General features: G+C 46.2%; 1 protein-coding gene across 4 annotated transcripts; it reads right to left on the reverse strand.

Annotated features, from left to right (window-relative positions):
• Positions 1-20,419: 20,419 nt before the first annotated feature.
• LOC123043573 (ACT domain-containing protein ACR2) lies at positions 20,420-24,124 on the reverse strand. Of its 4 annotated transcripts, none has more exons than XM_044466059.1 (8): positions 23,784-24,124; positions 23,486-23,592; positions 23,351-23,396; positions 23,142-23,248; positions 22,288-22,355; positions 21,537-22,196; positions 21,330-21,434; positions 20,420-20,926 (listed from the first exon to the last, which is right to left on the reverse strand). In XM_044466059.1, the coding sequence occupies exons 2-8, from the start codon at positions 23,547-23,549 to the stop codon at positions 20,552-20,554; spliced, it is 1,425 nt and encodes a 474-aa protein (XP_044321994.1). In that variant the 5' UTR covers positions 23,550-23,592; positions 23,784-24,124; the 3' UTR covers positions 20,420-20,551. The 4 variants fall into 4 exon arrangements, with proteins under 4 accessions (XP_044321994.1, XP_044321996.1, XP_044321993.1 ...); XM_044466061.1 differs by having other exon boundaries at positions 23,104-23,248; positions 23,784-24,121; XM_044466058.1 differs by having other exon boundaries at positions 23,142-23,256; positions 23,784-24,121.
• Positions 24,125-25,853: the final 1,729 nt, after the last annotated feature.

Here is a 25,853-nt window from a genome sequence, read left to right on the forward strand (position 1 = left end):
CGGTAGTGGGAATCGTCGCGGGGGTCCGCGTCGTCCCCACCGAAGTGACCCGCATCGTAGAGGACTCAGACTACAAGAAGCCGTCATTGCGGGCGCGTGCGTGCGTGCGAGTACGTATACGTAGAGGCTCCCTCCCCTCGCTTAGGGTTTCCGCGCCGCCGCCGGCGGCTCCCCCGCGCGGAGCAGCTGCCGCCCCGCCGTCGCCGCTCGCTTCTCCTGCTGCCCCGCTCCTCCCTCCTCCTCCTCCTGTCCCTGTACCCACCGCGTCGCCTCCCCGGGCGAGGCGACCGGGGGGGCCCGACGTCGTTCCCCTCCTGCGCGCTCCCAAGCTCCCCCCCTGCCGCCGCCAGCGCGCCGCTGGGCCTTGCCCGCGTGGTGCCGGCGGCGTCGGGCCTGCCTGTCCCCGCGCGCGGCCTCCTCTGCTCGGGCGATGGTGGTTGGCGGTGGTGTTCCTCGGCTGGCGATGGTGCGTCCTGGTGGCGGGGTCCGCGGGGCGCGGGCATGTCTAATGCGGTGGCGTGGCCGTTGGCCGCGGGGCGCGCGGCGGTGCGGCTAGCCGCCGGCCTTCGCTCCGCCCAGATCTGGGCTCTTCTGGGCTCCAGCTGGGTTGGGGCGGCCGGCGTTCCGGCGTGCGGCGGCGTGGCTCCCTGGTGGTGGTGGCGCGGCGTCGAGGGATGCGGGTGGTGGCGGCTTCGTCGGTCGAGGTGCTGCAGCGTGGCGGCAGGGGTTGTTCGGATCTCTGGGGTCCGGTCGGGCCTGTGCGGGCCTGGTAAGCTCCTGTCGTCACGTCCGGTCGGCTCCGCGTCGGCGGCGGTGGTAGTCCCCTCCCATCGGCTGAGTTGCGGCTTCCCCTGAGCCCGTTGGCCCCTCGTCCCTCCTCCAGGTCTCGTGTCGGTGGCTCAGCGAGACGGCATTGATGGTTCGGTGACTGTGGTAGCACATGTTGGTGGGCGGCAGTTCTGGTGGAGCGCTTCCGATCGTCCGGGGTGGTGGTGGTTTTTTGGTTTGGGAGAAATCCCTGGTGGCTTGTCCATCACCGACGTGGTGACGCCTGCGGGCGCCGCCGGACCTTCCTGAAGGGCGTCGGGTCTGCCCCTTCCCCACTGCCCTCTGCGTACCGGGGGAAACCCTTGGACTTGTCTGGGCAGCAGCGTCGTCGTCGTCGCATTCCTTCCTGAAGGTGCTGCTCGGTACGCGACGCATTGGAGTGCTAGAAGCGCGGTGGTACTTCTCTGGTGGGTGCAGCGGTCACTGGCCATCTTTGTTTCGTCAACCTGCCATTGTCGGCATTTGTTTCTTTTTCTTTTTCTTTTGGGCGTGCTTGTGCTGCTTCCGCCCCAGCTAAACCTGGGAATAGTTTGAAATCCAAACTAAACCCAGGCCAACCCATACATGTATAAGTCCTGCAATCAAACCAAACCAAACCAAATTGCAAATGCTACAATCCAAACCATTCCAAACTGAATGTATTTTCAAGCCAAATCCATCCAGACCTTTTTCTACGTACAGTTTGAACCAAGGTTTCAAACCATTGGTCAATCAAACTTAACCTGTACGTACAGAACTACAAAAGGTATGCATGAGGCCGTATGAACGGCGGCAAGCTTGGTGTGTGCTTAGTGTGAGGAGCTTCAGTGAATGTAGTGTTAGGAAAATAAGCCATGGCAGGCTCGGGTCGTGCGCGTGTGTGCGCGCTGGGCGCGTCGGGTCTGGCCCGTGGCAGGCACGGGTGCGTGTGTGCGTGTCCGTGGGTGTGTGTGTGCGTGAGTGAGTTAGTTGGCGAAGGATCCAGGGGTGTGACCGCGTCGGGCGTGGGATGCGACCGCGACGATCGCGTGCGTGTGCGATGGGTGCGCGCAAGCCGGAGCGCGTGGGACGTGGCAAGTGCGTGAGAGGGTGAGTCGGAGCGTGGCCTGGCATGTCAGTGCGGGCGGGTATAAGAGCCTCTCCCTCCTATGTACTTTGCGTGGTGATCGGGTTCGTGCTCGAGGTGTAAAACGGAAAACGTCGTTGGTGCGGCAAGGTGTTTGCGCGCCACCAAATATCCTGCGTTCATCTTCTTCCTCTCTAGTCGTGTCTCCGGTGATCGCCGGCGAGTGGTAGGTCGATCTGCTGCAACATGTAGTCCGTGCATGGACCGGAAGAGCAGATGTTGGCGCCGGCACGGTGGCCTGTGGCCGGCTGCAAGACCTTGCCGGACCTGTACAAGACCTTTCGCAGGTCGTTGGGCCGATGATCCTGACCGCAGTTCCTCATTGGGTTCGTCACCGTCGCCTTCGTCGGCCACATCGGCAAGGTTGAGCTCACAGCCATCTTCACTGTCAACAGCGTCGTCCAAGGCCTCGTCTTTGGGTTGCTCGTGTTCTGCATGGAGTTGACTATTGTCACTGGAGATCTCGGTGGTGGCGGGGCGGTACGTGCGCTCATGCCACTCATCTCCGGCAGCGGCTGCACCTAAACCAAGCGTTGGTCTCACATGACGCTGACTGTGTGTGGTTAAACTGGTTGCTAGACTGGGTTTGATCCATGGACTAAAACGGTCTGAGACCAATTTGTCTCTGTCCAGACCAAACCAACCCAGTCTATTCAAATGCTATCCCATGCCAGTGCCTTTCATAATTGTTCACCTCTCTCTATTCTTATTTGGAGTGCTCAAGATATCTTGGAAGATTCGTGTTTCCATTCTCAATCCGTTCAAGTTATTTCGAGATTATTATTTCATTCAAGTCATTTAATTCAACCGGTGCAATCTCTCTTTCAAGTAATCTTTTCCAACGGTGTATCTTTTTAGTGGGCCCTAACCCACAGGTCTTTTCCCAGGATCTTACCTGACTCTTCTAATTTTCCCGGAGCTATTCCCAAATTCTTTTCGAAGTTTGACGTAAGAATGAATTATCATCAGTCAAATGTCTTTCTCCAAGATCTTTCAAATTCTTTCTTTGTTGGTTCAACCTTTCTAATTTTCATCCCGGAGTGCCTCAACAATTTTGGTGGTTCTCGTCATCACTCTCAGCATGTGAAGACCGAAGAAAAGTTCCTCTTAAATCCTTACCCGTTCTTCCAGAGATTCATGGTTCTAGCTTCATGCCATCTTCATAATTGTTTTCGATTGTGAGAATTCTTTTCAACCATCCGACGCATTTCAGGAGTTACTTCCTTTCTTGATAATCATTTTTGAATATTACTCATTCTCAACCTTCAACTCTTGTTCTTGAATTCTTCCGGTGCATCGTCCAAATATCCTCTAATCAGTTCATGATCTCTTCGTTCTCTTATATCTAAATCCCCTCAAGTATCTTCATTTGTTTTCCAATTCTTCCCGGTGATTTGTGCCTTTGCTACTTTCATTTTCAATTCTTACGGTGGTTCGTTCAAGATTTCTCTTCCTTCGTTATCGTATCAATTCATTCGTTCTTTGGTTGTTTCAATCCTACCGGTGGTTGTTGAAGACTTTCTCAAGTTTTGCGTTATATCTCTCTTAATCCTTTCTATGAGAATAAGTAGTATGCCAAATCTATTGCTTGTCATCAATTTAAATTGATGAAGAATACGCATAACATAATTCTTATTCTTGTTTCATCCAAGTGATTAATTCCTTCTTCCGGAGATTGTTCATCATGTCACATTTCTCGGTTCGAGATGCTTCATCTTTTCTTTTACCGGAGTTTTTCATGGAGGCTCTACATGGTGGCTCATCAAGGATTCCTTTCATCCTTCAATTGTTCTTCAAGATTTCTCTCGAAGTTAAGATCCGCCAAGCTACACTCTAAAATAAACATGGTGCTCAACACATGTTTTTTTTGTGAGGAGTTCAAGCATTCTTTATCGTGCATTTCGAAGTGCAATTCTTCCTACCTTATCTTTTGAGGTGGTGTTATGTCACTCTTGACAATTTCCTTCATGTTTCATGATTCATATGTTGTCAAGAACGAGGTATTTTAAATCCATCAATCTCTTCGTTGGAGTTATCTTGGTATAGATTTCACCTAAAGCCTTCCCTAAGGAATGTTGTATTGTGGTGCTTATCAATGATCCAAGTTTTCTCCTATCCTCTCAGCGAAAGCAGTTTTCATCTCTTCGTTGATCTCAAGCAAGCAATTGTTTCCGTTAGTGGCCGGTTGTCACCTCATAATTTTGAGATGTTTTCCATAAGCCCACTACAAGCTTACTCGTTTAGTTGTTGGTTTCCAACAACTCCGTTATAACCTTCTTGGAAGGCTGCTTTCCAAGCTCATTTGTGGCAAAAGTTGGTATTTTCTTCTCCATTCTGTTATTCCAATGATCTATCTTCTATTATTTCTTCCGGAGGCATTGTGATGTTGCTCTTTTCACTCATCATCTCGAATTGTGAGGATCGTGTTCTTTTTGTGCTTATCCATTTAACCGGAATGTTGTGTCATCTCTTCAAGTTCTTTTCATCTTATCAAGTCTTGCATCTCCTTTCAACCGGAGTGCTGTCCGAATTTGTTCTTCCTCGTTCCTTATTTATCTCGTTTCAACCAGAGTGGTTCCAATTCCTTCTTGTCAATTGTACTCGTCATTCATAGCTTTGCAACCTCCAAGGTTCACATGGTGTTCCTTGTTTCTATTTTCTACTACAGTGCTCTCAATTGTGTTCAACTTCGTTGTGTTCTTTCTCTCAACTTTTCAACTTCTCAAGGTTCTTTGGTTTCACTCTTTTGTCAAAGAAGCAACTTAGTTTTACCTCCTCCCTTCCTCTTCCGTTTCTCTCCGGCGCCATTCTAAATCTCGAGACGAGATCCTCTCGTAGTGGTGGAGTGTTGTAACGCCCCAAGACCGGAGCTTCAGATGCCTTCCAGGGTTTCCGAGATTCGTTCTGTGATTTTGTTTGGTTCGTGCATTCATCTCTGCATCATGTGCATTGCATCACGTCATCATGTCATCATGCCATTTAATTTTTAAAACTCAACTAAATAAATTGCATAGATCTTTTGATCTATTTAAACCGAGGGAACTCACATGGTGACTTCTCTTTATAACATATCCTCCAATATTAGGGAGCTATATTAAATATTTCTTTATTTCGGAAATCACCATAACCCACTTGCAAAATATCCCAATGCCTATATTATCTCAATTCTTGGTCTCCAACCTTGCCAATATTTCGTTCGTCATTTTCCGGAGCTCCACCAAAAATCCGAACATTTTTGGACCTTCCTTTTATCAAGCCCTAGTTCAAACCCATTTGAATTAAATTCAAATGAGTTTGAATTTAAATCTTACATTCGTGCCTATTTTCTATTTTTCTTGGATCAAGCTCATTTTTGTGAGTCCGAGAAAATTATCCCCATGCACAAATCTTCCCCCTAACCTCTCTTTCTTTTCTTTCTTTTCTCTTTTCTGTTTTTTATTCATTAAGAGAGAGAGAGAGAGGTAAGCCCAGCAGGCCATCTAGGCTCATCCGCAACCCAGCCGCCACTTGTATCCATCTAGGCCGGCCTCTAAGGCCCTGCCGCGCCTAACCCTAGCCCGATCCCACGCATCTCATCTCTCCCTTCGTTCTCCCCTTGCGCCGCAACTCCTGCGCCCGATCCCCATCCCCTCGTTTTCCCTCTCCTCGATCCCAAGCCCAACCGCGCCGGCCTCTCCTTCCTCGCGCCTCCGCCTCCGCCCAAGGCCTCGCCCATCCTCTCCACCGCGAGTCCTTCCCCTTGCCGCCTCCATCCCTTTCCTCCCGTCGCCTCTGCGCGCGAGCGCCGCATCGCCCGAACCTGCGCCTGGTTCCCTTGCCGGCTTGCCGCCTCCAGCCGCTCCTCTGCAGCTCCTCCTCCGCCTCGACCTCGCCGCTGGCAGCAGCAGCAGCTGCTGCACCCTCTCGCCGACGCCGCGCCCAGACCTTCCCCGACCTCCTCGTCGTCGCTTCGCCCGTCCGCGACCACCGGTGCCCTCGCCAGAGCTTCCGCAAGCCGTCCCCGCGGCTCCAAGCCCCTCCACCATCTCCCTGGCCAAGTTGATGCCAGGGCCGACCCCAAGAACGCCTCTGCTACTTCGTCGTCCTCCTGCGCCTCCCGCGAACCCGCCTTCCTTGCTGAGCCCCGTGGCGTGGCCCTTCTCCGGCAACTAGCGCCCCTCCATGGACGACCACCACTGCCTATGCACGCCTCTGGATTCGCCCAAGTCTGATGTTGTTTTTGTACAACTACGCTGCGAAGACCAAGACCACCAAGTCCGCACGGGAGCCCGAACGACTACTTCCACGATGATGCGAGTACAAGTACCCTCTTCGTGGTTTTCGCCAAGTACCTCGACGCCCGGAGCCCTCGGATCCGTCAAGTCCAACAACGACTGTGTACAACTACCGGCGACGCCGAACGTCTACGAACCGTGTACCTCGACGACCCGCCAAGTACCCCTTCGGATCGCCAAGTACCTCTACCGACGACCTCAACATCTTCGAAAAACGTGTACAACTTCAGTCGCGAGAACGTCTACTTCCACTACGGCACGAGTACAACTACTTCCACTACGACCTGTGAACGACTACTTCCCTCGACGACTCGAACCGCTCCGAAAACGCACGCTTCGAAGGTATAACCTGAGACGACCGCCCGTGAACGAATGTATGTGTTGAATGAGATGCACCGTTTGCACCGTGTCCGAATTGTCACTCGTTTCCATGCCGCCGTCCCGTGGGAACCCGGAAGCCGGGATCACCCCACCATCTTGCATGACTCGCTCACGCTCACTTCCTTTTGCACCGGTATCTCCGTGAGCTACGGGAACCGATACGTTGCCGTGGCATCATTTTCGGATATGTTGCCGTGGCATCATTTTTGGATATTTTGCCGTGGCACCATTTTCGTTATCGTTGCCGTGGCACCCCTTTCGTTCCACCACGGTGACAAATGCCTCGTTTCAACATGCTCATGTTAACGTTTTCTTAAAATTGCATAAACTTGCATATGTCATCCGCATCATGATAACAACATTTAAAATGTTTAAAATTGTGTTTGCTTTAAATTGCTAAATGACATATGGGGATTTTCTGGAATTGTTGTTTGTTGTTTCCGGCCTCACTTAAACTTGCCTAAATAGTTAGTTTATTTATGCTCCACCTCTTGCCATGTTTAATAACATTTTAATATTGTTGAGTACCTAACCGAGAGAGAACTAAATAATTGATGTGGTGTTCCGTCAATATGCAACTCGCTGCATATTGAGCTCCACTTAAATTGTAGTGTTGTTTGCTTCACTTTGCCATGCCATGCCTCATTAAACCGGACATGCATCATACTTGATTGTGCATCATGCCTTGACTATGCTTGTGTGTTTACCATGGTTGTTTGCTTCTTTCCGGTTTGCTTCTCTCATTAGTTTCGGTTTCGTTTCGGAGTTATGAGGATTCGTTCGACTACGTCCGTTTGTCTTCTTCATGGACTCATTCTTCTTCCTATCGGGATTTCAGGCAAGATGACCATTACCCTTGATATCACTTCTATCTTTGCTTGCTAGTTGCTTCGTTCTATCGCTGTGCTGCGTTACCTATCACTTGTTTACCATGCATCCCATATTGCCATGTCAGCCTCTAACCTTTGACACATTTCCTATGCAAACCATTGTTTGGCTATGTTACCGCTTTGCTCAGCCCCTCTTATAGCGTTGTTAGTTGCAGGTGAAGTTGAAGATTGCTTCATGATGGACAGGATTATGTTGGGATATCACAATATCTCTTATTTAATTAATGCATCTATATACTTGGTAAAGGGTGGAAGACTCGGCCTTATGCCTGGTGTTTTGTTCCACTCTTGCCGCCTTAGTTTCCGTCATACCGGTGTTATGTTCCCGGATTTTGCGTTCCTTACACGGTTGGGTGATTTATGGGACCCCCTTGACAGTTCGCTTTGAATAAAACTCCTCCAGCAAGGCCCAACCTTGGTTTTAACATTTGCCTACCTAAGCCTTTTCCCTTGGGTTCTGTAGACTCAAGGGTCATCTTTATTTCAGCCCCCCCCCCCCCCGGGCCAGTGCTTGTCTAAGTGTTGGTCCGAACTAGAGCCCTTTGCAGCGCCCCCTCAGGGAAACTTGAGGTCTGGTTTTAGTTGTACGGACTGCTCATCCGGTGTTGCCCTGAGAACGAGATATGTGCAGCTCCTATCGGGATTGTCGGCGCATCGGGCGGCTTTGCTGGTCTTATTTTACCATTGTCGAAATGTCTTGTAAACCGGGATTCCGAGTCTGATCGGGTCTTCCTGGGAGAAGGTCTATTCCTTCGTTGATCGCGAGAGCTTGTGATGGGCTAAGTTGGGACACCACTGCAGGGTATAATCTTTCGAAAGTCGTGCCTGCGGTTATAGGAAGATGGGAATTTGTTAATGTCCGGTTGTAGATAACTTGACACCAGATCCGAATCAAAACGCATCAACCGTGTGTGTAGCCGTGATGGTCTCTTCTCGGCGGAGTCCGGGAAGTGAACACGGTTTTTGGGTTATGTTTGACGTAAGTAGAAGTTCAGGATCACTTCTTGATCATTGCTAGCTTCACGACCGTTCTATTTGCTCTCTTCTCGCTCTTATTTGTGTATGTTAGCCACCAAATATGCTCAGTCGCTGCTGCAACCTCATCACTTCACCCCTTCCTTACCCCCATAAGCTTAAATAGTCTTGATCTCGCGGGTTTTAAGATTGCTGAGTCCTCGTGACTCACCAGATACTATCACAACAGTTGCAGGTGCCGATGATACCAGTGCAGATGATGCAACCGAGCTCAGATGGGAGCTCAACGAAGATCTTAGTTGTTGCTATGTGTTGTTTCTTGTTGGTCAGTAGTGGAGCCCAGTTGGGACGATCGGGGATCTAGCAGTTGGGTTATCTTCTTTTCTTTTGGCTTCGTCCGTAGTCGGACTATGTGTGTACTCTGAATGATGTATGAATTAAATGTTCATTGTGTGAAGTGGCGATTGTAAGCCAACTCTTTATCCCATTCTTATTCATTACATGGGATTGTGTGAAGATAACCCTTCTTGCGACAAAACCACAATGCGGTTATGCCTCTAAGTCGTGCTTCGACACGTGGGAGATATAGCTGCATCGTGGGTGTTACAAGTTTGTATCTTAATTATAAAAGTCCACACCAAACCAAATTATGATAGAGACTCAACCCATTTCAACCGAACCAAAGCAGCCCAACTGGAAAACCAAATTGAAACTATGGTTCGAGACCAAACTATTCCCACGTTTAGCCCCAGCACCTATCGTGGATTGTATCGGATGGTTGCTTTGTAATACAAAGCGGAGGGAAACCCTTTTTCTTGAAGCCGTCATTGCCACACCGCTATGCGATCTGTGCCTTCACGGTGGTCAGTGGTTCGCAGATCTGGGAGTCCATGGTGAGCGCCGGCACATACTCCTTTCATATCATGAGCCACGAGTGGAGCAAGGTCGGCGCGTGGGTGCTGCTATTCAGAGGTCGTGCCATGTACATCCGTGAGAACAAGCTTTGCTTCGGCTTCCCGGACAAAGAAGGTCGGCTCTGCGCGGCCGACTTCGCTCTTACTCCGCAGAAGGTGTGGGAAGATGACCCGCCTTCGCTCGAGGGGTATTCCGTGACGGTGCCCCACCTCCTACCGCTGGGCTCCAGCAGGTTGTGTGTGGCTAGACTGTTCTGGAAGATAGAAGAGACGGGGAGCTTTGAGTGTTGTCTGGCCTTGAAGTTTTGAGGGATGTCGGCTCAGGAGCCTCCAGATGATCAAGCACAAATCCACACATTATAGCTTCGGAGAAAGAGATGTCGTGAAGATGATCAGATTCTAATTCCTACTGTTGCGGGTGCAAGACCAGACACTATATCATCCTTTATCTTGCAAAAGAAAAAATCAGTTTTCCATTATAAACTACTAGTAATGATAATCACATCCTATCCTACTAGTGTGCTGTGCTCTTGTGCTGGTGCGGATCGAAATTACACTATCTTGGTCAAGTCACAGTTGCCAGTTCATAGGTTTTAGGGGAACTAGAACAAATACTACTAGGTGAGAATGTGCCTTGCAGCAAAGATTGCGCTGGTGGTGGCACGATCTGCAGGCATACATGTCTAACTGATTCAAGTATACTAGGAAATTGTTTTGCTCGATGGGGTGATTATCATAGCGATGGTGCTGATATTAGGCAGAAACAGGGAGAATAGATTCCAGTAACCCTGGTTTTTCCTTGCTAAATGCTGATAGAACTAAACATAGGTTCCTGGTTTCTCTTACAAAATACGTCAAGTTATATGCAAAAGCGTTAGCCCGTACCACGATTCTAGAATGCGAGCAACAATAGAACAGTGCACATGTTTGAAGGCTGTCAAAGCATGTCCTCCCATTGATCCGATTGATACTCCAAGTACAAAAATGACATGCCATCATGTATCGGTGGGAATCATTAATTGTTAGGACACAAGATAGATAAGAAGTAAATGGAGGATTTTTTTAGGTAATGAAAGAGATCGCACTCCCATCCTTAGGACACACAGATACATGCACGATGTGGGTCTATAAATTGCAACGTGCATGCTAGTGTTGGAAAACCTAGAGCAACTCACAAGGGTTTCATGGCTTGAAACTGAATCCAAACTTCGCTCGACTTGGCTAGATCATCATTTTCACTTTCCATATATGTTGCAATAGCATCACCTCAATGTTGACATCTCCATGTATGTTTACTTTACATCAAATGGCATGAGCTATGACTTTGTATTAAATATGGGGGATTTACATGAGAAAGCAGGGGAGCAAAAAAAAGAAAGCAGTCGCCACAAGGCGCTGTCTGTACATATCTCGGAGTTGGCTAGCTAGGTTTGGGAGGGAAGGGGAAACTAAGACAAGCAACACTCCGTGATTCAGTTGTTCCGCACATTCAACCATGTAGTCCTATCTATCATATTCGTACCTGCGAGCAATATGCTAATCAAGCTTTTTACATGAACCTTGAGAAGTAGGTGGAGCAGCAGATGGAAGATTATTGTTGGGAATTAGCACACAAATGCATTTGTGGTTAACTGGAAACTGTAGTGGAAACAAAGTAATCCCAGGATCACATCATGTACTAACTCAAGAATCGTTGCTTAGCACGGAAGGAAAATATGCAGCATCGTCGAAGGGTGTGTGGGGGTGTGTCCTCGACGGATCTCATGGGTTTTCAGTCGATGATGATCTTCGGTGGATCTCTGTGGATCCAGTCTTCGCTCATCTGTGTTCATGTGTGTACATGTTCTCTCTCGAAATAGGCTTTTGCCTCGCTATATTAATATAGCAACCACGCGATACAACAATGAGTTCCATGCTGGGGCAAACAACACAATCATGCTCAAAAGAATGTGTCTACATGTTGGATCCTTCTCATCTACAATTCTTGTCATCGATGACGGTTGTTGTTCTGGTGCACTAGTTGTCCTGTGGAGCCTTAGCACGATGAATCCTCAACTGTTTGCTACAACAAGGTTTGTCTGACTCCAGTAAGTGAAGGGCGATGATGGTGAGTCCCTTCGGCTCTCAAGCTCCCTCGCCGACTCTAATACATCCCAGCATGGGCGGATTGAGGCCCCAGGCAGAAGGGGCGGCGGCCTGGGGCGTGTGGCCCATGTCCTTCATATATTTGTGTACTGTAGCTACAGTAAATCGCTACAGTCAACAGTGCTGCCTGGGCCTTGGCTCATTCCTGGGTATGCCACTGCATCCCAGTGGCCTAGTCTGGGGTGATCGATTCGCTGTGTGCTACCATTTGTCTACAGTCTGGGGAGATGAGCGAGTCTTGACTTATCTTACTAGGATATGAGAAGTGGAGATCAACAAGTTCATTACATCAAGATAAAGAGGAAACTCAGATTTCTCTCTATCAAATAGATTGAGAGACTGGGAGGGGAACCATGAACGTCGGTTCATGAATCTGCTGGTAGATAAGTTTAGCGCCTACCAACCCAGCTTCAAGCCGCACCGGATCGACCCCGCATCACCAAATACAACAGTTCCTCCAGCTGCCATGTCCTTTGACTGGGCCAGTGAGCGGTACCATACTAGGAGGATCGACATCATAACCTTTAAGAACATCATCGTTGTCGCCGTTTACCACGAAGGCTGCACCCTCCTCTACTAAAACCCCATTGGACTCTAGCAGGTTGTGCGTGGCCAGGTTGCTCAGGAGGAGGTTGAGACGGGGAGCTTTGCGGTGCTGTTCGTCGTAGAGGTTTTTAGGGATGGCAACTCAGGGAGCCTCCATATGATCAATCACAACTGTAGACGTTACAACTTCGGAGAAATAGATGGCGTCAAGCTAATATGATTATTAGGTTTTCAGTTTCAGTTTCAGAAAAAAATTTGACACCAAACGAAATCACTGAAATTCCTGTTTGCATTTCGGCCTGAAAGTCAAAATATTCACTTCAAGTCAATTAACTGTTTGATTTTTTAAAATTATTTAAAATAAATAAATTCATGTGTTACCGCTGAAATTGCTAAATTATTTTGGGCGAAAGGTCAATATTTCAGTGACTAGTGACTGTTGAAATTAATGAAATTCTCTAAATCTCAATAAAAATGAAAACCACCCACTGTTGAAGATACAATAATAGAGCATGTCCTGTTTTATCTTGGAATTAGTTTTCCATGTGCAAAAGACATGCTCAAAGCTCCCACCTTTACCGAACTAAATGTTGGTGCATACTTTTGCTCCTTGCAGTGTCATGCTAAATGCAAATGACCAAATTATAATCTGTTATTTGACAACCACAAACTTTCTCCCGAGTCTGTTTGCTTGTTGAGGTTGTCATTTCCATGTATGATCAGTTTCATGAAAATGCAAGTGGGGGCTAGTCCCTTAATCCGGAAAAAAGTATCATGAGTCCATGACAAGAATGGCACGTGTTGAGGCCTGCATCAACAACAACACTAGCCGGCGTCAGAGAGCCTCCAGATGATGAAGATAGAGTCGGGGAGCTTTGCCGTGCTGTCCGAGGTCGAGGTTTTCAGGGATGGTGGCTCAGGGAGCCTCCAGATGATCAAGCATGAGTCCAAACTGTTGGAATATAAGGCAAGTTCATGATTAATTCCAGTAAATAATTCATGACTAGAAGATATACTAGCATGCAATAATCTAGCAAACTAGAAGAACAGTAAGACATGCATAACAGCAGCAAGCACGTAACAATAGTTGTAGAAGCAGACATGAACAAAGGATGTTGGACGTACTGATCATTAGCTATTATGGGTGCGACAGTGTTGATGACGATGTTGGCGACGATCTGCTGCTGACGGCGATGAATACGACGATGAGTAGCACCGCCCGACTTGGACGGAAGACGACCCGTGATGACGAATTTGAGCAGTCGCGCACAGCGCTTCCCAAAAACCTAATTCGTCCTCTCCCGGTGCAGGATCGCAAAGACGAACGGTTCCGGAGACCTGCTCTCCCACGCGCCGATGCACGCCGGCGTTTGGGATGGAGTAGACTACGATGGCGGCGCAAGTTGTGAGATGAGGCAAAACCCTAGGTGTTTTTCGGTGTGTCTCTGGCCGCAGCCGGTAGCTGTATATATATTAGGACCAGAGGCGGTATTGTGTCGCGACCACAATCCCAAACCGACTCGGTTTCTAATTCGTATACTTACCGGACAAGAAATCAAAAACTTGTCTGCCAAGACATAAAAATAAAACGGCAAAAGGAAGCTGCGCTCCTGCAAGGAGACGGACCGGATTTCGGCGGACCATTCACGCGCATGTCGCATGTACGCCCCGCCCCGCCCCGCCCCGGCCAGGCGAGGCGAGGCGAGCGAGCGCGCGCGTGTGGTTTCCCCTTTCTCTTCTCACACACCACTTAGAGTGATGGAGAGAACCCACTATATAAAGAGGTCCAACTCTTCTTCAACTTCCAAGGTGGGACTAAACTTAGCACCACCACTTGCCATTTTACACATGGGCTTTGAGATTTCAGAAATTGCTATGGGCCTTTTTTTTTCCCATTAATTCTAACAATCCCCCACCAGATCTCAAATACCCATTTAGAGATTTGCCTTCTCTCACCACTTGTTTAATATACCAGTGTTTCAGCAGAACTGTTAAGTTGAACTTCTGCCTAGAACTTTAAGCTACATCCATTCACAACTTGACAATGGACTATGCCTTGAATTGCTAGTTTTGTGTGAACAGGTTTCACTCAAAGTCTTAACCAGTACCTGACCGCCAGTAGGCTACCCCGCGGTTTGGAGCTTATACGTCATACTCCCTGGTCTCTTCGTGAGTTTACTAGAGATCACCCAAATCTCATAGACTGCGACGTTTACAGTCAGAACTCATATAGGTGTGTTCTTTCAAGACTGCTCTGTAGGACAGCATCTTTGCTAATTATAGCCAATAGAACCACATTAAGGCATGTTGCCGACCTGCCTTACAGATCTGAGCCTTACAGCTCTGAGAGTTTTGCATCTTCACTTGGAGACGATCATAAGTTATTACTCTCCTCAGTTAACCAATAGCTTGTTCTTCCCAGATCCTAATTCACGGGATCTCCGATCACAAAGGTTGGGTTACTACTATGGTGTAACATCTATGGGTCTCATACCCATCTCCCTCGATGCAATATCTATCACATTTCGTGATAGTCCCTTTGTAAAGGGATCTGCCAGGTTTTTGTCTGTTTGTATATACGTAACAGTTATTACTCCGGAGTTTCTCAACTTCCTGACAGACTTCAAACGTCTTTTCACGTGTCTTGATGACTTTGCATTATCTTTAGAATTGTTCACTTTAGCGATAACCGTTTGGTTATCACAATTCATAAGAATAGCCGGTACAGGTTTTTCAACAACCGGCAAGTCCATCAAGAGCTCACGCAGCCATTCTGCCTCAACAGTAGCTGTGTCCAAAGCAGTTAATTCTGCTTCCATAGTTGACCTCGTCAATATGGTTTGCTTGCAAGACCTCCATGACACTGCGCCACCACCATGAGTAAATACATACCCACTTGTTGCGTAAAGTACATCAACATCGGAGATCCAATTTGAATCACTATATCCTTCTAGCACAGCAGGATGCCCTGAATAAGTAATTCCGTAACTCATAGTACCTCTCAGATAGCGCAAGACCCTTTCTAGTGCATGCCAATGATCATCACCCGGGTTGGACATGAACCTACTCAGTTTGCTCACAGCAAAAGAGATATCTGGTCTTGTAGCGCTAGCTAAGTACATGAGTGAACCGACAATTTGAGAGTATCTTAATTGATCTCTCGTTTCTTTCTTGTTCTTTCTGAGTGTCACGCTGGGATCATAAGGTGTTGGAGAAGGCTTGCTATCCATAAAACCGAATCGGTTCAAGACCTTCTCAACATAGTGAGATTGCGTTAATGTAATCCCACTCTCATCCTTAATAAGTTTGATGTTTAGAATTACATCGGCTTCTCCCAGATCTTTCATGTCAAAACTTTTTGATAGAAAAGACTTGACCTCATTAATTGCATTAATGTTTGTACCAAAGATCAGTATGTCGTCCACATACAAACATAATATGACACTATTGCCCCCACCATGGCGATAGTAAACACACCTATCAGCCTCGTTAATGACAAATCCTGCAGAAGTCAAAGTTCTTTCAAACTTCTCATGCCATTGCTTAGGTGCCTGTTTCAGACCATACAAAGATTTTAACAACTTGCACACCTTTCTCTCTTCACCCTTTACCACAAACCCGTCAGGCTGATCCATATAGATCTCCTCTTCCAACTCTCCATTGAGAAAAGCTGTCTTTACATCCATTTGATGAATGATAAGACCATAAGAGGCAGCCAAGGAAAGTAACACTCGAATGGTGGTCATTCTAGCAACGGGTGAATAGGTGTCAAAGTAATCTTCGCCTTCTTTCTGAGTGTAGCCCTTGGCCACTAGCCGCGCCTTGTACTTATCAATAGTACCATCAGGCTTTAGCTTCTTTTTGAACACCCACTTACAGCCCACAGGTTTACAACCATATGGTCTATCAGTTAGTTCCCAAGTTCCATTAGAAAGAATTGAGTCCATCTCATTATGAACAGCTTCTTTCCAATCATCTACATCCGGAGATGCATATGCTTCTGCAATCGTCTTGGGTGTGTCGTCCACAAGGTATACAATGAAATCATCACCAAAGGATTTTGCAATCCTTTGTCTCTTGTTCCTTCTAGGAACTTCATTGTTATCCTTCTCAAGGACTTCCTCATGTGATTGTTCGAAATATTCATCAGTTGTACTAGATTCAGGAATTATCTCAGAAGAAAATCTAGCAATGCTATGCATATCTTTCATAGGAAATATGTTCTCAAAAATGTTGCATCACGAGATTCCATTATAGTATCAACATGCATATCAGGTACTTCAGATTTTACCACTAAAAACCTATAAGCAATGCTCCGTTGAGCATACCCTAGAAAGACACAATCCACTGTCTTTGGTCCAAGTTTGCGTTTCTTAGGAATAGGAATATTGACCTTTGCCAAACATCCCCAAGTGCGCAAATAAGAAAGTGATGGTTTTCTCCCAACCCACTCCTCATAAGGGGTTTTCTCTTTATTATTGTTGGGAACTCTATTCAGGACATGACATGAAGTCAATAGAGCCTCCCCCCACCATGCCTTAGATAAACTAGCAGTGTCTAACATGGCATTCACCAAGTCAGTCAATGTGCGGTTTTTCCTCTCGGCCACTCCATTTGATTGAGGTGAATAGGGAGGCGTCCTCTCATGAATAATACCATGTTCCTCACAAAATTCATCAAAAACTTTTGGAAAATACTCTCCACCACGATCGGACCTAAGACGCTTGATCTTTCTCTCTAGTTGATTTTCAACTTCAGCTTTATAGATTTTAAAGTAGTCTAATGCTTCATCTTTAGTTTGCAACAAATAAACATAGCAAAATCTAGTCGCATCATCAATCAAAGTCATGAAATATCTCTTTCCACCTTTTGTCAACACACCATTCATCTCACAAAGATCAGAATGTATGAGTTCTAGAGGTGCCAAGTTTCTCTCCTCGGCAGCCTTATGAGGCTTTCGAGGTTGCTTAGATTGCACACAACTATGGCACTTAGAACCTTTGGCAACTGTGAAGTTCGGAATTAAACTCATGCTGGATAGCCGAGACATTAAACCAAAATTAATATGACATAAACGAGAGTGCCAAATACTTGCATCATCATTAACACTAGCACAAATTTGGTTTATTGACTTATTGCAAAAATCTGAAAGAGAAAAGCGGAACAAGCCTCCGCACTCATAGCCTTTTCCTATAAATTGTCCAAATCTTGACACGATTACTTTATTGGACTCTAAAACTACCTTAAATCCATCTCGACATAGAAGGGAGCCGCTAACTAGATTCTTGTTCATAGTAGGGACATGCTGCACGTTCCTTAGTTGCACGATCTTTCCCGAAGTAAACTTCAGATCCACCGTGCCAATGCCACGAACAGAAGCATGTGACCCATTCCCCATTAGGACGGAAGAATCCCTTGCGACCTGATAAGAAGTAAACAGGGAGATGTCAGCACACACATGAACGTTAGCACCCGAATCAATCCACCACGAAGATGATTGAAATACTGAAAGCACAATAGGTAAATTACCATACCCATCAGTATTGCTAGCGGTCACCATGTTGACAGTCTTGGAGCTTGTTTTCCCTCTGCGGTCTGCACGTTCAGGGCATTCCTTGGAAAAGTGTCCAGGCTTCCCACAGGCGTAGCACTCTAGCTCAGCCTTGTTGAACTTCTTCTTCTTGAAGGTAGTAGTCTTGGTAGGCTTGTTGGAAACAGGTTTGTTCTTCCCTTTGTTCTTGTTCTGTGGGTACCTCTGCACCATGTTAGCAGTAGGCTGAACCTCACCTCCTTTTTCAGTGGTATCTTTAGCCCGAGCTTTTTCTTCAACATCAAGAGATGCAATCAGATTTTCAACTGATATCTCCTGTCTCTTATGCTTCAGAGTTGTGGCGAAATTCCTCCATGAAGGAGGCAACTTTGCAATCATGCACCCAGCCACGAATTTGTCGGGTAGAACACATTTAAGGAGTTCAAGTTCCTTCACAACGCACTGTATCTCATGAGCTTGTTCAACCACAGAACGGTTATTCACCATCTTGTAGTCATGAAAACTCTCCATAATGTACAATTCACTGCCTGCATCTGTTGCACCGAATTTTGCATTCAGTGCATCCCACAGAATTTTTCCGTCGTTTATGTGCATGTACACATCACACAGACGGTCAGCAAGAACACTCAGAATGCATCCCACAAACATAGTATTGGCTTCCTGGAATTTTCTCCGATCTTCGTCGATCATTCCCTCTGGAGCACCAACACTAGCGTGGAAAACTTTCAGAGCAGTAAGCCAGAGCGTGGACTTCACCTGCCACCTCTTAAAGTGCACACCGGTAAACTTATCCGGCCTCAGTGCATCAGCGAATCTAGCCATAGTTAACTCAGGAAATTGCCTATAATTAGGTTTTTGGATTGTTGGAATATTAGGCAAGTTCATGATTAATTCCAGTAAATAATTCATGACTAGAAGAGATACTAGCATGCAATAATCTAGCAAACTAGAAGAACAGCAAGACATGCATAACAGCAGCAAGCACGTAACAATAGCTGTAGAAACGGACATGAACAAAGGATGTTGGACGTACTGATCGTTAGCTATTATGGGTGCGACAGTGTTGATGACGATGTTGGCGACGATCTGCTGCTGACGGCGATGAATACGACGATGAGTAGCACCGCCCGACTTGGACGGAAGACGACCCGTGATGACGAATTTGAGCAGTCGCGCACAGCGCTTCCCAAAAACCTAATTCGTCCTCTCCCGGTGCAGGATCGCAAAGACGAACGGTTCCGGAGACCTGCTCTCCCACGCGCCGATGCACGCCGGCGTTTGGGATGGAGTAGACTACAATGGCGGCGCAAGTTGTGAGATGAGGCAAAACCCTAGGTGTTTTTCGGTGTGTCTCTGGCCGCAGCCGGTAGCTGTATATATATTAGGACCAGAGGCGGTATTGTGTCGCGACCACAATCCCAAACCGACTCGGTTTCTAATTCGTATACTTACCGGACAAGAAATCAAAAACTTGTCTGCCAAGACATAAAAAATAAAGCCCGGCCCGGCCCGGCGAGCGAGCCTGTGTGGTTTTTCCTTTCTCTTCTCACACACCATTTAGAGTGGTGAAGAGAACCCACTATATAAAGAGGTCCAACTCTTCTTCAACTTCCAAGGTGGGACTAAACTTAGCACCACCACTTGCCATTTTACACATGGGCTTTGAGCTTTCAGAAATTGCTATGGGCCTAGCCCATTAATTCTAACACAAACATTATAGCTTCGGGTAAAGAGACGAGACAGTGTCAAATTGATCTGATCCCAACTCCTACTGTTGCAGGGGCAACCGTGCAAGACAAGAGACTATCCTGCCTTGTGTTGCAAACAAACCCGTTTTCCATTGTACTAGCTAGTAATGATGACCACATCCTACCCTACTGCGTGTGATGTGATGCTGGTGCTGGTGCGATCTGCAGAAATACCTTTGTAACTGATTCATACGGAGTATACTAGGAAATGGTGTTGCTCAATATGATGGGGTGATTACAATTGTGATCTTGCTGATATTATAGAGTCAAGGATAATGGAGTCCCGGGATCCTGGGTTTTCATTGCTGAGTGCTGATAGAACCAAGCATCGGTTCTTGGTTTCTCTTACAAAATATCCCAAGTTATATACAAAGGCCTTAACCCCGTACCGCGATTCTAGAACGTGAGCAACAACAGAATAGTGCACATGTTGAAGCCTGTCAAAGCCTATCCTCACATTGATGCGACTTGGCACTCCAACTCTCCAAGTACCAAAATGGCATGTCATCATGCATCAATGAGAGCCATCAACTGTAAGATAGATAAGAAATTAATGGAGGATTTCTAGGCAATGAAAGAGATCACACTCCCGTCCTTAGCATGCACAGACGCATGACACAGCTCTATAAATTGCAGTGTGCCGGTGTGCATGCTAGTGTCAGAAGGTCCTGCTCGCCTCCGCCAGCTGCATCATCCCACATGGACTCAACTAGTAATCTAAATTCAATTTCCAGACAACCGATGAATAGCGAAACCAGATATTTTAACATGCTTTTTTATGCAAACAAAAAATTCAAACACTAGAAGTCAACCTAAGATGGTAACAACCCCCTCCCCCCTTTTCTCAATTACTACCTCTATTTCTAAATATAAAACGTTTTGGCAGTTTAAATTGAATGGCCAAAACACCTTATATTTAAGAACAGAGGGAGTATGAATAAATTCCTGAGCAGAGAAGAAAGCAAACGTGGTCGGCTGGTATCATGTACAGAAGAAACAAGGAAACAGTGGCAACCTCGCAAAAAAAAAGAAGAGGAAACAGTGGCAACCTCACAAAAGAAAGGAAACAGTGGCAGCGTGGCCAAACTATCTGCTCGAAACCAAAAATCACAAACATACACTGCACAAGAACGCATGCGCATCACGAACTATCTACGGCTATACACAGCTCAGGCAGCAGAAAGACCATCACATTCACAGAGCCAAACTACCCTGAAGAGATGAAAGTCTGAAACCATGAGACAGGCTCTCTATCTTCGACCTCAGCAGGCCAAGGATGCAGAAGCCGTTTCTCTCGGCCACCGGTTCGCCTTCCAGTTGCCCCCGGGAGAGAAGCTCATCATCCTTCACCTGGAAGGGCAGGGGCTCAAGCTCCCTCCTGACAGACTCGACAACATTCATGTCGATCTTGTTGTCTGATATGCCTTGCACGTAGAATGTGTTCTTCATCTTGTCTCCTTCCATGGCGATGTCTGCCTGTGTAACGGTTAACCCGTTCTCCCGGAGGACCCTAGTGATGTACGAGAGGAGACCAGCGTTGTTCTCCGTGCATAGCTCCAGCTTCACACCCTATAAGCAACCATACCGATTATCAGATGGGACTCGGTAAATGCAGCAACGTCGGAAAAAGACATAATGAGTCGCAACGTAACAAAATGTCAGAATTATGTTGCGGGCAGAGGAATTTCATTTCCTCACAGCAACAAAACACCCAGTGCTGCTTTGCTGCAATCGAAACAGCACTGATTTTAATAGAGAAGAATTACAGCAACAATGCACATTATGTTACGTTGGGTTCAGGTTGGCTTTGGCCCGCCGTGGTCACCTCTAAACAACAATGCACATTATACATGATCACAGAGTAAATCTTATCCATGTTACCAAGGAGCATGCAATTCAACTCATGATGCTGCAAATTATCTTTTATTTTGAACAAAGAAAAATGAACATCAGATCACACTATATTACTTACCTCACAAGTTCGACGCTCGACTGCAGCTTTCACACCTTTCACAACCAGGCATCTTTCATCTGCAGTGTCTAGAATATGTCCATCCCTGTGCCTGATGTAGTATTCCTACACAAGTAGTTCTTCAGTTTGTGTTCCCTTTCCATGTTAGTTCAAAATTGCAATACAACATATACATATCCCTGATAAAACAGAAGCAGATGAAGTTACCTGACAGGCAAAAGGCCCACGGGAAGAAACCGAGGCATGGAAGACATTGAATTGCATGTCCGTAAGCGTGCACACAGTGTCAAACATCAGCTTTGGCCGGTTGACACATTCCACATTTACAACTGAGTATCCTTTCTCATTGCACCGATCAACAGAGACAACTGTCCTCCTGCCCTTTTTGTAACCATCCAAACTAAGCATTGGGAAGGCAGTACATGCCTTTCCTGGATGTCCATCAAAATCTTTACTAGAAAACATTAGCTGGTGCAACCGACGCTCAGGATGACTTGTCAGGCCATCAGCCCCAAGCAGATGAGCTCTTGCACTATGCCCATCTTCATCCATTGAGGTACCAGGTCCAAGAACAGTACCAAGATGGTCCTGAATAGAGGCTAAGCGGTTCGGATCATTGATGGGGGATGATGTTGATTCATCAGACACAAATGCAACACAGGCTAAGCTGTCCTTATGGCTCCAAGCATGCGCTTCCATAACATTACACCCCTGCTCAGCAAGAACAGCAGATATCTCGGAGAAAATTCCAGGCCGGTTGTGGCCAATCATCTCAATTCCTGTATAGTGCGCGGCAACATCAGGTCTGGACGCAAGCTCATTCGATCTCGTCACTGTGAACCTCGGAGAATCTCTAGTACATATTGCCTAAAATATTTGGAAGACACCAAACACCAATCTTCAGTTTTTTCCCCTGCTTCTAAACAACCAGTTCAGTTTTGAGGGAGGAGAGGGAGACCTGCTCTATATAGTTTATGGCCTTCTTGCTGTAAACCTTGTTTCCTTCCTGATCTCTCACATGGAAAACTGCAAAACAGTTGGGCAAAGACGGAAATGATGAACTGAAAACTTTGTAGTTAGATGGGTGAAGAACTTACTTGCATTCGTTCAGAGTTTTGGGTTGAGGTTCTCCACAAATAAAATATCCAATGAGATATGGAAGACCGGGGAGAGAAGTGGAAACATTGAAATGAATGTTTTCATTAGCCAGACTAGCTTTTGTGTTTATATGCAAGTTTGCTGACGGCAGTAATATTAGTTTCAGACATGGATGGCGAACTTTTTGAAACATAAATTTGGAGCCATACAATACATAACAAATGTGATGGCCCATATTATACATGTAGGCAATGTAAACGCAGATAGCATAATGCTACCCTTCGATGAGATCATGCAGAAAGTCTAGAGGCGCAACTCGAAAACAAAGCCCGTGCACTCGAGCTACTGCCAATTCCTGGACGACCCTATTTTTGACTTATGTAAATCCTGATTAGCATACTCATCAGCTGAGAATGCATTTGAGTTTTTGGCATGTCTGCCCAGCAACTCAAAGAATCAACAGGTTGGGGCACATCCAAACATGTATTACCTACTAATTACTAAATTACAATACACTTTATCGTCTGAAAACACGTTGTGTCAAGCAGTGCAAGTATCGAATACAAAGCGGGGGGAAACCCTTTTTCGTAAGCATAGAAGGACTACCACAACAAACCATACAGATGTTCATTTCAAACTAACTAGTATGAAAAAAAAATGAGCGTACAGATTTTACCACAAACTACTACAGTTGGCTTTTCCTTCAGGCCATACCGTCCATAAACCATCCGCCGTCAGATGATATGTAACACTTTGCGATCGACAGCTCGAGACCAATCAAAACTTCGAGCACTTCAAGAAGGAGGTCATGGTCATTTCGACTGTTCACCTATGAATGAAACAATATTCAGCACTAGTTCACCAATCACCATTAATTCCCCTTCAAACAACAAGATTACCCAGCCAGTAACTCGAGCACTCACGTTGACAACAGTACATTTACCACATGAGTCGTTGTCCACATTAACCCTGCAAATTGGTGATTCATAGAGTTATACTGTAGGTCACGTTACATGCTCAAGCATCACGAAAGAGGGTTGCCATGCCAGTTTACCTACCTTGTCCCATAAATCCTCTCGTTGAGGTTCTCATAATCCGGGTCGAAGTAGGCACAGCAAACATCCATCCTCCCCGCGTATCTAATTGTCCAGTTCACTGAAATTTCCTGAATTGATCGCACATGTCACAGGCATATCAGATTACCGGAGGTAATTTAACCCGGAATGAGAGATGCGCGTCGCCTCGATTCGCCCCAGAGAGCACGAGAACAAACAGACTGGTAACATTGCCAGGGCCAAAATGCAATCGAACAGAAGATGGAAAACAAAAACAAAAGGAGATTGTGGGCGTACGTACCGCGGCGAGATGGAGTGGGGGAAGAAGACGAACAAGAAGAAGGGGGCGTGCTTTCCGCCCAGCTTTCCAGGATTAGAAGAAAGCAGGCTAGGTTTGTCGCGTGTTTGATCCGTGCGGGAAAACGTGAGGCTCGGCTGAAGCCGGAGAAAGGGGGCGCGGGGAGTGGGAGACCGGCGGCGGCGGGTGAGGGCGAGGGCGAGGCGAGTTTATGCGGCGAGACGGACAAGGGAGTATGCGGGTTGGGCTTGGCCGCAGCGGCTCACGCCAGATCCGCGCGGCTTCTGCCGGCCGGCGACACGTGTGAGGGGCGGTGCTCGGTGCTCTCCAGAAATTTCGCCGTGCTGTTTCTGGGGATCCCGGGAACAGTCGCCCCACGAGCCGACCACTTCGCCTTTTGCACGATTTTCTATTTTATTTAGGCTATGCTTGGATCAAAGGGACTATTTTTAGTCTGACTAAAATTAGTCTCTTTTAGAGGTTAAAATTCCAATCACCCCTGACTAAAGAAAGTTTAGAACTAGTCTTGAGACTAAAAAGTTTTAGTCAGGGGAACCCTACTAAAATGTGGATTAGTCCTCTCTCTCCTCATTTAACTCCTCTCCTTTAACACATGCGAGTTCGGGATTGAAGAGTTTGAAGGATAATAAATGCTCATTAACTCATTTTAGTCTATTTAGTATTTGTATCCAAGCATAAATGAGGCTAACAAGTTTTAGTCCCACTACTTTTAATCATGAGACTAAAACGTATCCAAACACCCTCTTAGACATTACAAACTCCTTGATCGGAATAGAATAGAGCGTATTGCGTAGAACGCCGATCAAGAAGTTTGTAAGGCGGCCAACTTCAATCCATGGCCTTAAACGGACGTTCATTTTATTTGGATAGAGAAATAGAGCAGCGTCAGGGCGTGTTTTTAATGCGTTGGTCGCGTCACACATCTCGTCCGTCGTGGCCTGCTGGTGCCTATATTTACACATTTTTTTGCACTAAAACATACTCCCTCCATTCCTAAATATAGGGTGTATAGTTTTTGGCACAGAAATTAAAGAACACACATGGAGAAAAAAATTCACAAGTTTTGGGCGACATTACACATGACTAATTGACATGAGAAAATAGAGGAGCTTGCGTGATATAAGGAAATGTAAACAAATCCCTCAAAAAATTATCCAAACGAGTGGTGCAGCGCAATACACCTTATATTTCAGATTTTTTCTCAAAAATCTATACACCTTATATCAAGGAACGGAGGGAGTATTTCTTTCACTGTTTCATAAATGACATTTTGATACATTGAAGTATATTCATCAATTCTATTCTTCGCTAGGAGAAAAAGACCAAAGAAAATAAGAATCACAATTATACATTTTAAAAGATACTAGAACAATGCCCATGTGTTGCAACGGGATATAAGTATTTTGGTACATTAGCTCCTGATTTACCTGTCAATAATTATGTGAATGTGTAAATAAATGTTTATCGATTTCTGACCATGAATTACCTTATATTTTGATTAGAAGTTTAGTAAGAATTAAAGTGGAATTTGTTCAGAAGGTAAGTAAATTAAGGTGATTAATAATCGTATACATAGAAGGTTGGACAAAGGGATGGTGAAAAGAAAGATGAAATAGGAACCTTACGTTCTTTTTACATAGTGGAGATTCAACTTCCACAACTTCTTTCACTAGTTGGATTAATATTTTTTCTATGTCATCATTGTTGATATGCGGCTTCTCTATCTTGTACACTTCTTTATTCTTTGATTCTGAAAATGTAGACGTTGCTTCGCATCTAATCTCATCTCTAGCCTCTGTTCTAGCAACGAGTGCACGAGCATCTATCAATCTTCGTGCTATCAATAGACCGATGGATTCTTCTTTTCAATACCAAAACTTGCATCCATCCTACACATAAATTTGAGTATCGAGCTACCGAAAATGCGTTGAATCTGGGAGCACAGCCGAATCAAAAGCACATATCCCATCTTTTTTGCACTTGAAGAACACCCATATGGGATGTTCCGCCGTGGTAGAAACGCGGCGCATGACCTGCTGCCGGCAGTCGTCG

This window comes from Triticum aestivum, chromosome 2B, assembly GCF_018294505.1.
Source record: "Triticum aestivum cultivar Chinese Spring chromosome 2B, IWGSC CS RefSeq v2.1, whole genome shotgun sequence".
Taxonomy (NCBI): domain Eukaryota; kingdom Viridiplantae; phylum Streptophyta; class Magnoliopsida; order Poales; family Poaceae; genus Triticum; species Triticum aestivum.